Source organism: Amblyomma maculatum, chromosome 3 (assembly GCF_055883805.1).
Source record: "Amblyomma maculatum isolate TAMU_Amacu chromosome 3, ASM5588380v1, whole genome shotgun sequence".
NCBI lineage: Eukaryota > Metazoa > Arthropoda > Arachnida > Ixodida > Ixodidae > Amblyomma > Amblyomma maculatum.
The window spans coordinates 202,703,525-202,716,857 of record NC_139346.1 but is presented as its reverse complement, the minus strand read 5'-3'; the positions used below and the strand labels follow the sequence as shown (position 1 = coordinate 202,716,857).

Sequence of the window (13,333 nt, the reverse complement as noted above, 5' to 3'; positions counted from 1 at the left end):
GAAGCGCAGAACTTTCCAAGGGTGCCAGTCTACACAGACACGGCGAGCTACCTTATGTTGTCACTTCTTTTTGCTCTAATGACTCTACGTCATAGTTGTTTGATGACGTCATGTTGTTTACATACGTACACGTTTTCATCAGACTGCCGGTAGGTTTCAAAAAATGGTGTCTTTGCCCAACTTGTTATTAAGATATCTTCGCGGCAACGTAAGAGGTTAGGATTGCTTGGGGAACATCTGTATATAATCAGGAAGACAAACGCATTCATTCCGAAAATTGGTGTATATACTCCTTTAATAGTAATAGAAGGTGGGGTGTGGGGGGGGGGGGGGGCATCAATCGTTTCATTCATAGTGCACAAGGGTACATTACCACTCTCAAAGGTATCTTTTTTTCACGACGCCATGGATGATAGTTCAACAGGGAAATAGGGAGAAGTCGATGAGTGTTTATTGCAAATTGTAGTTTATTTGCAAAAATGTGCTCCTTGAATAGACCAGGTTCAAGCCCTGGCAATGAATAGGGCTGTATTCAGGTTTTCTTCTTTTTTTGCAGTGAGTGTTAGGTGCAAAGATTGCACCTTTCCTTTGGGTGGGACTAGACTATAAATCAAATTCAACTCTCCCAACTATGGGTGGCTTGTTCAAACTGAACACTCCCCTGCATCTTTAGCATTGTGTGCAGTGAAGAATACGAAAGGGCATAAGCAGAAACTGGGGAGGGCACCTGATTACCATTAGCTGCAACGATGCAGTAGCATGAGAACCTGGTTGTGAGCTGCCATACAAGAGTACACATATTCACATACCACCTATACCGCGCATTACCATACATACAATGCGTGACTGCCCACACTTGTGGATCTTTATTTCCGTACATGCACTTTGCTACTTGCTTTATCACTAATCCCACAGTTTGTAAGTTTATCTGTACTCATTAGCATGCAGTCGTAAGTTGCCATGTTAATATAATGTAGATATAATGTCCCTCTTTAACCAAGCGGATGAGTGTGCCCGTGTGGCCTCATTACGCTTGTCTTGATTCGCAAACCAACGGTCCCATCCCAAAGAAGCTACCCGAGGTGGCAGCTCTTGCCAACTCAGCAATGTTATACGGTGTCCTGAAGTCACACAACTAGCCATGTCTCCTTCCAGCTACCACCTGCCAGAAGCATGCTCATTATTTTTAACGCGATAATGTTAAAGGCTCCCTTTCATCGAAAATCATGTGCCGGCATTGGTATTGTGAGCTAAAAATCATGAGCGTGGTGCTGGCAGGCAGTAGCTGGCAGCTGACCTTGGTGCGCTCCGACTGGGCGTAGGGTTGCCTGACGTTTAGTTTGGCAGGAGCTGCCAACTCGGGTCTCTCCTTTAGCATGGGAGGGTGATATCGCAATCAGCCTGTCGGGACCTTTGCATTCACATTACCCCTTGATCATGCCGTTTGGTTAAAGCGTGGCTTTATATGTGGGCTGCTAGGCTATGCTATAGCATTTAAAGACGGAGTTTAAGTGTGCCCCATGATTTTTTGTTCACAACACCGACACCGAATTTTCTGGAGAACGGGGGGCTAAATCTTTTTGTATTACTTGGCATCTTTCATCTTCTTGTAGCAGCTTGTCTCTGCTGCTCTCTTCCATGTGATAGGTGGGACAAGAGTGCGACACTGGCGATGCCAGTTCGTGTGGGACCTGTGTGCCGTCACATACAATGAGTTATCATCTCAACCTTTTCCCACAGTGGGGACTACGGCTCAGGGGATGGCCAATGTGCAAGGGGGAAGGAGCCTCACGGCATCCCAGCTGCAGGCCATGCGTCAAGGCAACTTCCTCCGCCAACAACAGCAGCAGCAGCAGCGAATGCAGGTAATGCTTTGTGCATCTTGTCCAGCCACGTGTTTGCACTTGATGCGTGCTCATTTGCTGTACGCCGAAATTGTTTTGCAAATTTAAATTGCATTTGAGCACATGCTAGCACCTCTGGCTTCTTTCTTTGAGATGAAAGTCGAAATTGAGCAGGAAGGGGAGTCCTTGTCCAAAAATGTTTGTTTCCAAATACAGTAGAACCCTGCCATAGTACACTTTTGTTTAGAAGCTAACAGCGCAGAAAGTAGAGGCAAGAACAGGACACAAGCTTCTCTCCTTTTCCTGCCCTGGGAAAGAAAGCTGGTGAGCTACACTTTGAAACGTTACTACAACGACCACGTTTCAGTGCCTGGGTTTTCAAATGTGCTTGCTCGCAATATGTTTTATGCATTTTTTTAAAATACCGTGTGAAGTTACTGGACACTTTCTGGTCATTTTTGTGAAGAAAACGGAATTCTAATCTACTAGACTTATCCTATTATAAATAGTAAGGTAACTTGCAAATACAGATATGACAGAGTTGGAAAATCTATTTTGGCATGATTTTTTTAGCTGTAAAGCCCTCAGAATTCCTTAAGGCTGTCGCCTCAAATTGTCTGACCACTGTGGGCAGGAACAGTTGTTATTTCTTCACGGGGTACCAGTTGTACATCTTGCTGGCTGGTGTTGTTCTCCTGCAAGCTGAATGCCCGGTGGTTAGGAGTGGGAACTGCTTTCCAGTGTTGTTTAGATGCCTGTCAGGCATTTGAGGGTGGTGTGTACTGCATGAGTGTCGCCCACGTGCGCCACAGGAGCAGCAGTTGAAACAGCAGCAGCTCAAGCGCCTGCAGCAGCAGCAGCAGCTAGCGGCAGCCGGTGCCACGCAGGCCACTGTGGCGGTGCCCGTCAGCTTGGCAGCAGGCACGGCTAAGGTGGCCGTGTCGACTGCAGTTCAACCAGCACGGCCCCTACCTCAGCAGCAGTCACAGCAACAGCAGCAGCAGCAGCAGCAGCAGCAGGTGCAGCAGCAGACCCCATCTGCTCAGCAGCAGCAGCAGGCAGTAGCAGCAACTGTGGCAGCAGTCAAAGCTGCACCGGTGGCTACCACCAAGCAGCAGACAGCCATCACCCGCTCAATCACGGAAGCAGAAATGGCACAGCTGCTCAAACGTCGCGAGCTCCAACAGAAGCAGGTGGGTGTGGCTTTCTCCTCGAGCTGAAGTTGACAGTTGCCTGCTGTCTAGCTTGCTGAAAAGAAACTTGATATACTTGGAAGAAGCAGTGATATGCTGTATAAACCATATTACAGGTCGAGTGGGAATATAGTGTCTACCCTTTTACCTTGAAGGGAAAAGAAAAAAAAAAAAAGCGGAGGAGCATAGTCATATATTTTCATCGGCAGTGTCCCTGCATCACCGGCGCTACGATCTCACTCTGAACTTCCAGCAGCGTTCTCAGAAAACGACTCTTTGCTGCTCACCACCTCCCAGAGTGTGTATCTAGTTCTATCAAGTGTGCTGCTTACGCAGGATTTCTTGAAAGGCTGCATGCGAACAGCTGATCTTGTCCGCGGCACTGCACGTCGAACCACCGAACTGTCACTAAGAGAGCAGCCATGTTGCCTTTCGCTTTAGTGAACATCACTTTTTCTGGAAAGCCACTGTAAACTGCCTCCACATGTTGTTATTCATTGCTGAAGAGGTATTTTATACTCTCATAGGTCGAATGAAAGAGCGCGTGCGAAAATAAACGCACGTGGGACGGGAAAAAAAAATGCCAACAAATGCAGGATGTCGATACGGTTTTGGCTGTCCTTTCATGAGCAGACACGCCACTTGTTGCCAGACTGCCTCATTCTGCTAAAGACTGCTGTACAAGACGAGGGGCGACATTAGCTTGCTTTCTTTGATAAAAAATCGCGATCTATATTCCGGTTTATACGGTAGTAGCCTGAAAATAGGTGCGTGCTTAGCCAAGAAGAAACAGCATTTATGTGTACGTGCCACTTTTGTGGCAGCATTTCACAGGAAATCAATTTCTTTGAAGCCCAAGTTTCTGAACTTTTTTTTCATCACTGCTGTGTTTGTATATTTGCTACCATTTCTTATCGGTAAACTTAATTGGCACTACTGCTTGTTCTTTATGGTTTTTGTCCATGCCTGCATGCTATGCGAAGAGCAACATAGTGAACCGGGAAAGTGCCGTACAGTGCAAATTGCATACAAATTTTGCAGTGTGGCATCAGTGCGAACTTTCATTGTGCCATTTATTCCTTGCGCTCTCTTCAGATGGCGGCCGCACATCTTTTGGCGCAAGCCCAGCTGCAGCAGCAGCAGGCGCAACAGCAGCAGCAGCAGCAGCAGCAGCAGCAAGTACAGCAACAGCAGCAGGCAGGGCAGCAAACGCAGCAAGTGGTGGCTGTCTCACAGCAGCAGCAGCAACAGCAACAGCAGGCCCTTGCTTGCACAGTGCAGACACCGGTCGCTACCCTGGTCAAGACAGTGTCCGCTCCCTCAGCTTTGGGCACCAGCCAGACTGCTGTCACCATCCCTGTGTCGGCTGTCACCATGGCAGGCGTGAACATCAATGTCAGCCTAGCACAGGTAAACTGCCTTCTGTCGCATTTGTTGTGCAGCCCAGATAGCTCTTGCTCGCTCTCATCCATGGTTTTGCGTTATCACTCCCTCAATTTCACTCAGTTGTTTTGTCTGTCTTCATTCCAGCAAAGCAAAGTGAATACGGCATCCAAACAAACGACAGCGGCCTCAGTGACCCCGCAGCAGATGCAGCTGAGGCAGCTTCACATTCAGCAGCAACTTTTGCAACAGCAGCAGCAAAGGAAGGTCACACTTCAGACGCAACAAAAAGTTGCTGGTCTTTCCCAGGTGTGATTCTTTTTTTACTTCAAAAGAAAATATGAATTCATGACGTCAGCACGTGTCACCTCATTTGGTTTCGAAGGAGTTTTATGCCTCACTGCGCAGTGCAAGATTAAACTGAAAAAATTGTTTCTCTGTTACTGGCTGGACGGCTGTAGCTGTTCAGGAGCACTTGTAAAGCAGGAAAATATACGACGTTGAAGCCATTGATGGCAGGCTTTTGATAGACATGGGTGCAGGGAGGGAAGTGTTGAAGGTGGCAAGAGCTGCAGGCATTCTGTACTTTATGTTCACCGAGCACGCTTGTCGCTGACCGCACCACTGAGATGTTAACATTTTTGTAGACGCGGGTCAGCCCATTAAAGAGTTTATTTTAGTGTCACGCCAGTTTGCTTGTATAGTAAATGCTCTTTAATTCGAACTTCATGGGACCAGAAAAAAGTTCTAATTGTCCGAATTTCAAATTATCCAATGGCTCCCCCCAAAAAAGCTGACAAGAACTACTTTCGGTATGGTATTTATTCTGCCAAAGGCTGGCAATGCCCGCCTGCTTTACAGATGCGAACACCGCAACTGTGACTGTTCTACGTATTTCCATTCCCCCAGGTAATGTGGGGGAATCTTTATTGCACGTGCGCTGCCAGGAGTGTCAAAGCGTAGCCGCCCGAAAACAGTAGCGTCTGCCCCAGCATCAGGGCCCCCGTGCAAGCAACCTGCTTCGTGTGTAAGCCTTCACCGCACGACGCGCATTAATGGCACTAGACGAGAGCAAATTATGGGTGAAGTGGAAGAACCCCGCAGGTATAAGTGCAGAAAACACTCAGTATATTGCCAGTAATCGTTCAAAATGCTGTGCAACTGCGATTGGCTAGTTGGCTGAAGCACAGCCGAGAGCAGGATCCACGGCCACCAATCCCTACCCTCCAGCAACGCTGGCCATCACGGCGGTCATAGCGCTGGTTTATTTTGCCCGTTTTTCCATAGTTTTAGCTGGTTTTGCCATTTCTCCCCGTTCTGGAGGCACGCAGCCTCATAACTATGCAGCCCTATCGTGGTTGCATTTCTTAATTTGGACATGTGCTGCCAGGCCACCCAGACGCGGCAGGGCATAGTTCGAATTATCCTTGGCAGAACTAACTTGCGCTCAAATTAACGGGCTTATTGCACAGGAACTTCTATGGAGCGTGGCCGGACCAAGTAGTGCAGTTTGAATTGTCAAGTTTATTTATTTATAAATAATAACAGGTTTAACAAGTTCCGAATTATTGAGTTTTCACATTATGTTGCCTACAGTGTTGTCATCACCATATGACAATATCAAGTCAGGCATGCAAGTTGAAAGCAGAAATCAGTTTTGTTTAGTGGGTAGTTGTGTGTTTTATTTTTGTTTTCCTATGGCTTTGGCAAGTGTAAATTTTTGCTTGTTTTTGCAAATATTGATCTGTTTGTGTAATGGGGGAATCTGATAGAATTAGTGTAATTAATCAGCAGGGATAGTTAGTTCTGTCTGAAGACTTGACATGTTCCTTAAGAAGTTCAGAATTGGGAAGATTTTTCCTTGACTCGGTGTTTATTTCATGCCTAAAGGGAAAATGTTCTCGGTGGTTGGGAGGACTGACCGTAGAGTTGTGTAAGCAGTGGAGGATTATTGACAGGGCCAGCTCCCAGGCAAGGCTCCAACGGTGGCCACCCAGCTCGGCACGGTGCAGATAGTGCAGCAGGGGTCTGGCCAAGGGTCCAAGGGCACCACCTTGCCTTCGGCCACCGCCATCACCGTGCAGCAGATCATCAAGCAGGTGCTGCCCGTCAACCAGAACTTTCTGGTGAGTACCTCACCCTAGCAGCACTTTCAGCGCCACCTTCTGCAGTGCTAAGAAGAAAGGGGTCGGTCTGATAAGGGAAAGCTTAATGGCAGATATAAGATCTAATTCCAGAATGTGCTGCAGTATCTTGGTCCTTTGTAACTGCACATATCTATGAGATGACTCGATTTACGGTGCGAAGAAATAAAGTTTAACAGGTATTAAACTGGATTACATGATGGATTGTCTTTGAGCCCATCCTTACAACGTGAACGCCCTTCATGCAGTCCCCCGTTCTCGTTTCGTTACGACAGTGCAGAACTTTGCTTCAACTTTTCTAGCTTACCCATAGATGGCACTAGTCCTTCAGCTAACATGGTCGGGTCTTTAATTTATGGTATCCTCGCATTATTAGTCTTGTAGCCAGCATGGTGCTCTTTTTTGATGTGGTTGATGGTCTGCTTTGGAATGTTAAAATTCCATAAGCCATACCTAGTCGGTCGATAACTGGATTACTGACATTCGTTTGGCACCTTCAGATGTCTTCTTGATTTGCAAGGATGATATGTGCAGTAAACTCATTAATTTGGCCTTCTGGTTGGGAAACCAGGAGAAATGTTGGAATTAACCAAAAATTTGAATTATTGAATGGGCCTGAAAAAAAATTCCGAAAACTAATGATCCTGTATGATGGCTTTCTGCAGTTGCGATGAAACCTAACTGAGAGCAATGGTTTTTTCCAGTTTTTATTTAGTGCTTTCCTTTGCGCACACCCTTAGAAACGTTGAAGGGCTCCCAACTCGTAAAGGCCCATCATTTAATTAATGGGTATCCAACGCCATAGACTTACATGGCCGTCGGCCGGGACAGTGCTCCTATTCTAACTGTCCGAACTTTCCGAAAACGGGTTTTAGATTAACTATGTTTGATTGTATTTTCTCCCTGTGGCAGAAATGGCTTCTGTAGATACACGTATGCCAGTTGCTAGGTTGTTTGTTATGAGTGGTTGTGCATTCAACATTATAATAATAATCTCATGTACCGTTTAGAATGTAGCTTGAACAAGCAAGTAACTTGACCTTTCTCACTCATTTGGATAAGAAAAAGGTCAAGGCATCCTATTTATACACCTCGACATGTCTGGTACATCTCATCGCAGAAGCAGAGCTAAATCCTTATTTAATCAAGAGTCTGTGTGCCATTCTGGGTGCTTTGTGTGTGCCTGTGCAGATAGATAAGAATCTCCAAAGCAGGGGCGATTTCCCTCTCTGGCCTGCGGTAATATTGGCAAGGAGAGAGACTGAGCACTTCGTTGGGGCGGTTTGAGAGTTTCTACTGGTTTGAATGAAGGACACTCACAGCAGCAGTGTGTGTGGTCATTTTGAACCAGTCGGTGTGCTCTTTGGTCTTGCAAGCGAGCCTCATCCCCACGACAGGTGTCTGGTGCGGTGCAGTCGGCGGCCGCCGCAGTGGCAGGCAGCTCGGCCGGTGCGACGACAGTGAGCCCCGCGACGCAAGTGCAGCTGCATGCCATGCTGCACAAGCCAGCCGTGAGCACAGTAGCTTTGGCTGCGCCCACAGCCTCCTCCGGGGCAGCGGCCACCGCGGCCACCCTGGTGCCCACCCGCATCATGACGCTGCAGCAGCCACCCGGACAGCCTGCCGTGGCCCTCAAGCAAGGCCTGCAGGTGGGAGTGATTGGCACCTTTAAATAACAGCCAAGCCTTAGTGCAAAAAGCATGGATATAATGAATTATTGGTTATATCTAATTTTTCCTAAATATTTTTAACAAAACTTGTAATTTCTATATACAGTCGAACCTCGTTATAACGAAGTAGTACGGGGTGTGAAAATTTGTTCGTTATATTCGATATTCGTTATAAAAGTGTGCACCCTGAATCCCGTAAATAAAACGAAACAAAATGCGTACTGATATGGGCAACACAAAGGTGCGAAAACACAATTTATTAATTAAAAGCTTTGTATAAACATGAAATCTCGCTTTTCGTTCCGTGTTGGAGAGCAAAAATGAATACTAAGAAGGGATGTTGCCTCCACACACAATCAGCGTGACGGAGTCCACGGACTCTGCCAGTGTAGCCTGCGCGCACGGGTTGGTCGCAATGGCAGTGGCAGAGGCACGGCAGGGGTTCATGCCATGACAAAACAAAGGTAGTGACATGCCATTCACATGCCTATTAGCCGTTACATGGCCGCACTCTAGCAGCAGCGGGGAGTCTGGCCATGGCCGTGATCTTGGAGGTCATGAACGGCCTCATGAACGGGATCATGAAGTCATGAGGTCATGAACGAGATCTTGGAGGCCATGGGCCATTGGTGCTATAGTTTTTGTCATCGCCGCTAGATGACGCAGCATGCAAACGTGTGGGCAATTTAAACACACTTCAGCGGCGCTGCTCGAGTCTGGCCGTGACCGTTCATGACCTCCAAGATCACATCCCCGCGCTCTGTGATCTCGGAGGCCATTAGTGGTAGTTTTTGTTGTCGCCGGTAAATGACGTGGTACACGAATGCGCGGGTGATTTAAACACACTTCTGCTGCGGCTGATTCAATGGATTGAAAAATTGCGTTTCTTGATTTTCTTTCTGGCTCCTTTACGCATTTTTTGCCGTTTTAATGCAAAAGAACTGCTTCGTTATAATCGATCTAGCGTCAAAATTTGAAATCTTTGTTTCGTTATACAGAAAGAACTCCCATAGAAATAAACCATAGACCTACCGAACTTTTATTTTAGTTTGTTTTATCCGATAATCCGATAATCCACTATATCCATCTTCGTTATAGCGAGGTTCGACTGTAGTAGGCTCAGCATTGCCTTCAGGCCAAGTAGTTAGTTACGACCATTAGCTTTGATATTTGCTTTCTTGATATTGTAATAACGTTTATGCCTGTATTTTGTGTGTGTGTGTGTGTTGCCCCACCATGTTGCTGTTTTGCCAGATCTTACCATATCTAAAAGCATGCAAAGAAACTTGATTTTTTTTTTTACTTCCCTTTTTTTTTTGTGTGTGTTTGATAGCGTTTTTCCTCAAGACGCTTCTGTAGTGTGTATGCTTGATTCGATTGGCAGCGCTGGAGTATGCAGTGTGCATGTGCTTGTGTAACACTATAGCGTTAAAGGCCCTTTCCACAGAAAATTTAGCAGTGTCGGCTTTGTGAGTGAAACATAATGGTTATGGCTCTGGCACATATCATAATCGGGCCTGATTGGTCGGCAGGCTTCATGCTGTCACAGCCAACATGACATGGCTCAGGTGGGAGGTGTGATTGTAGTCAAACCTTCCAGTAGCGTTGGGTGATAAGTAGGACATGCTAGTTACGCTGGCACGTCCGTAAGGCTTGGTTGAAATGGGGCTTTATAGGTAGCTACGTTGCATGGTTTTTCACATAATTGGGTGGCTTATGACTATATACTAATGAATATGTGTGAGATGATAGAACTGAGGATTGAGCAGCAGAGTGCAAGTACACGAACGAGGGTCCGCAAAGGGAGCCACAAATGGGACGGACCCATTAACGCTATTGTGTCAAGCCCTTAGAGGCTGAGCTTGAGTGTGACCCCAAATTTTTAAAGGTGTTTTTCATATCATTTCTCCCTCTTTTCTGTTCATTCACTTTAATGACAGGTGTATACAGCTGGCATCATTGTGCTTTGATGTCTGCCCTATGTTTGTTTTCCTTATTATGATTTTGAGCATTGTTTTTTGTCTTTTCTTTTCCTCCACCTGCCCTTCTCCATCCCCACTGCATGGCTGCCTGCTCTTCATCCTCCTCCCGCATCCAACACGCGCAGCCTTCTCAGTCTGAACAGCAGCCAGGAAAAAGGGGCGGAGCGCCACCCCCATCTGGTGCTGCCCCCGACTCGGGGCGGCTCTAAGCCTTGCGCCCTGCTCCTCCCTACTTTCACCAGGTGATAACAGCTTCGGCGGGCACGGCGCATTCATCCTCATACACTGTGGAAGGCTCTGCGGCAGCTCCTCTAGTGGCCAGCATTGTTGCTGATGCAGCGACACTCAAACCAGTGGAAGGTGCACTGCCGAAAGCCATAGCCGTGGCCGTGACCACAGCCACAGGAGACAGCGCCATTGTGCCACCGAATGTGACTGCACCTTCATCGTCTGAAACCATTACCCGTGCTGTTAGTGTTGATGTGAGTGCAGCCACTGTGCAGGCGGTGCAGGCAGCCATTGAAGCGGCTCGCCAGCAGGGGTCGCTGCCATACACCATGCGACTGCGCAACAACCCCCCAAAGCCTGCCTAGATTGTGTGGAGGACCTTTGTTCCGGCCAGTACACAACATGTAAATTTCTTCACTTCTTTGGTGTGTGTATGTGCTCGTTGTGATAGCGGATAAGCAAGTGCAGAACTTAGGAGCGTCGTTTGGTTACAAGTGACTGAAGGTGAGCGTTTGTTTTTTCATCAGCCAAGTCGCTGCTCTGAGTGTGGATACTTCCGCCCTCCCCGCCCCCTTCCTTTCTCTTCTTCTTTTCTTTTTTTTGAAAAGTTGTTCATCATCTGAAGACAACCTTTTTTGCTTCCCACGTTGGTACTGTTTCCATGTGTCTTTTTCTGACCCTGGTGGCTGGAAACAATTTAGGATGCATGTTTAGGAGCTTCATTCCACAAAAACAACACACTGGAACTGTGACAACACACATCAACTTTCAATGCAATTTTGATCCGGGCACATTGAGTGCAAGGCTGTAACTAGATTGTGATTGATGAAGTATGCTGGCCTCCACACTTGTATGTTGTTGATTTTTTTATGTCTTCCTTGTTTTTTAATCACCTTCTCTCGTAACTGCAAGTGTTTGGGCACACTTGGCCATGTTTTTGCTCTGTGCGAGACTTGCAGAGGTTTGTTGTATTGTATAGCTGCCCCTCATCCTGTACATAAAGCTTCATTTCAAAACTCGGGTACTTGCATGTCTCTCACTGCTCATTCGTAAGGCTTTCTGTTGTACAGAGCGCATTTACAGGAGGTGAGTTCACACGAATATTTGTCTTATGTCACCTTTGTAATTTATGTGAAAGTGGAATAAACACAAATGCTTTTGTTAATTGACAGCCGTAATCGTATGCCCGTGATGCTGCAGCAATGAATGAAATTCGTATCTTCTAGTTTCTGCCAAGGTGTTCAGGCGTAAGCACCGCACACAGTTGCTGTATTTTATCGCAGTTCAGTTGGTAAATTGCCAAAATTGCTTCTTTTTTTTGTTTCAATCATTGAAATGATGCCTCATTACAGTGAAGTCTAATTGAGTCTGTTGATTGATTCGAGTTAATGCCTTTGTAAAATAAAAAGCTTGCGTTTAATGAGAAGAAAATGTGCTGTAGCTGTAACACTTTGACAGCTACATCAGCCTGGAGCCTGTGAGAATAAAATATAAAAGTAAATGGTGATTGTAAAATGATCTAATAACACTCCTTGATATTTTGCATCATTTAAGAAAATTAAGCCCAGAGATATTTTGCAATTATCAACATGCATGTTTCTGAAAAGAAAAGCAGCACCTCTCGGTGACTAAAATTTGGATGCCGACTCAGATAAGCAGGGTCAAATATATAGCAGCACAGTTTTGATAAAAGTGAAAGGAAAAATATGACTGTGTGTTGTGCATCACCTCCAGGTGACTCTCTTGGTGAAGGAACTTAATTTGGGCCCCTCCGCACCAGTGTCCCTGACATGTTAAAAGACCAGTTAAAAGCTACAGTGAAACTTCTATAATTTAACCTTTAATTCGAAATCTTGGATAATTTCAAGGATTTCTGCAGTCCCATACTTTTTGATGTAAGTTTGGCCTTATAATTCATAGTGGCAGCCAGCACCAGCCCTGTTTATGCAAAGATTAGGGGCGCTGTGCAAGAATTTCAGTGCCACTTTCATTGCGAACAGATCAAGTGAAAGCACTTCGGAGCCTTGGAAGCGGTGCTTCAAAGTGGGGGTGAGGATATGTCGTAGCACGCCAATTGAAACTCTCAGCATGAAAAATCACTGTGGCACAACGTGCAGATTTCCAGAACACGCGCCTGCAAATGTGCACTTGGAGCTTTGTCAAGGCACGCCTGGATTGTAGGCAGCAATGTCTCTGCTCTTTGTTGTGCAGTGTGTCCCGTGATGCGACCATTCTTGCTTCGCGCCTGCGTTAAGCTGACTGTGCACAACACCTGCCGTATGCCATTTCATTTAATGGTGTGCTGTGCCTAGAAGGTGAGGTTACTGGCACCTCGAGTATTTCAAGCACTGTTGCCCGAAGGCAACCTTTCTTCAGGAAAGTGCCCATCTAAAAATTCTAGTGGGGTATTTTGGACCACTAAGCTGCGATGAAGCGAAAGCCACTATTGCATGGTGGTCAGAAAACCTCCACTACGGCACCTCTTTCTTTCTTTCTTTTTTCTTTTTTTTCACTTCCACCTTCCTTTTTTTCTTATGGCTCAGTTAAGATGTCTGTGCAGAAATTGTGACAGATACTGCGCCTTTTCTTTTCTGTAAACCAATTTGAAACGCCACTGATGCCTGCTGTACTGCATCTGCTTCTGTATGCTGTGGGGTGCAGTGTTCGAGGAAGCGCCAAATGAAAGGTGCGCTGCTATGACACTAGACAAGGAGAACCAAGATACGTTCCTCATCTGCCCAGCTTGGCTAAGTCAGGATTATTGACAGCTGTACTGGGACATGACAGACGCCGGACACCGCATGAGGCATTAAAAAAGTTTAGCCGATCTATTTGTGGGGCGTAAGGTAGCTTTGAACGAGCGGCAGGTAGTGTGCTCCCTGTGAAGGT

At 46.4% G+C, this 13,333-nt stretch overlaps 1 protein-coding gene across 5 annotated transcripts in view; it reads left to right on the top strand.

Moving 5' to 3' along the window:
* dom (domino helicase) overlaps positions 1 to 11,609 on the top strand; it is a 156,164-nt gene extending 144,555 nt beyond the window's left edge. For 2 of the 5 annotated variants that reach the window (XM_084599279.1, XM_084599282.1), the window contains 7 exons: positions 1,741 to 1,865; positions 2,657 to 3,037; positions 4,133 to 4,447; positions 4,568 to 4,729; positions 6,379 to 6,546; positions 7,941 to 8,213; positions 10,342 to 10,578. In XM_084599279.1, coding sequence (XP_084455405.1) covers positions 1,741 to 1,865; positions 2,657 to 3,037; positions 4,133 to 4,447; positions 4,568 to 4,729; positions 6,379 to 6,546; positions 7,941 to 8,213; positions 10,342 to 10,425 — 1,508 coding nt within the window. In that variant the 3' untranslated portion in view covers positions 10,426 to 10,578. Of the gene's footprint in view, positions 1 to 1,740; positions 1,866 to 2,656; positions 3,038 to 4,132; positions 4,448 to 4,567; positions 4,730 to 6,378; positions 6,547 to 7,940; positions 8,214 to 10,341 lie in introns of all 5 variants that reach the window. The other 3 variants (XM_084599283.1, XM_084599280.1, XM_084599281.1) reach the window with 3 other exon arrangements.
* Positions 11,610 to 13,333: the final 1,724 nt, after the last annotated feature.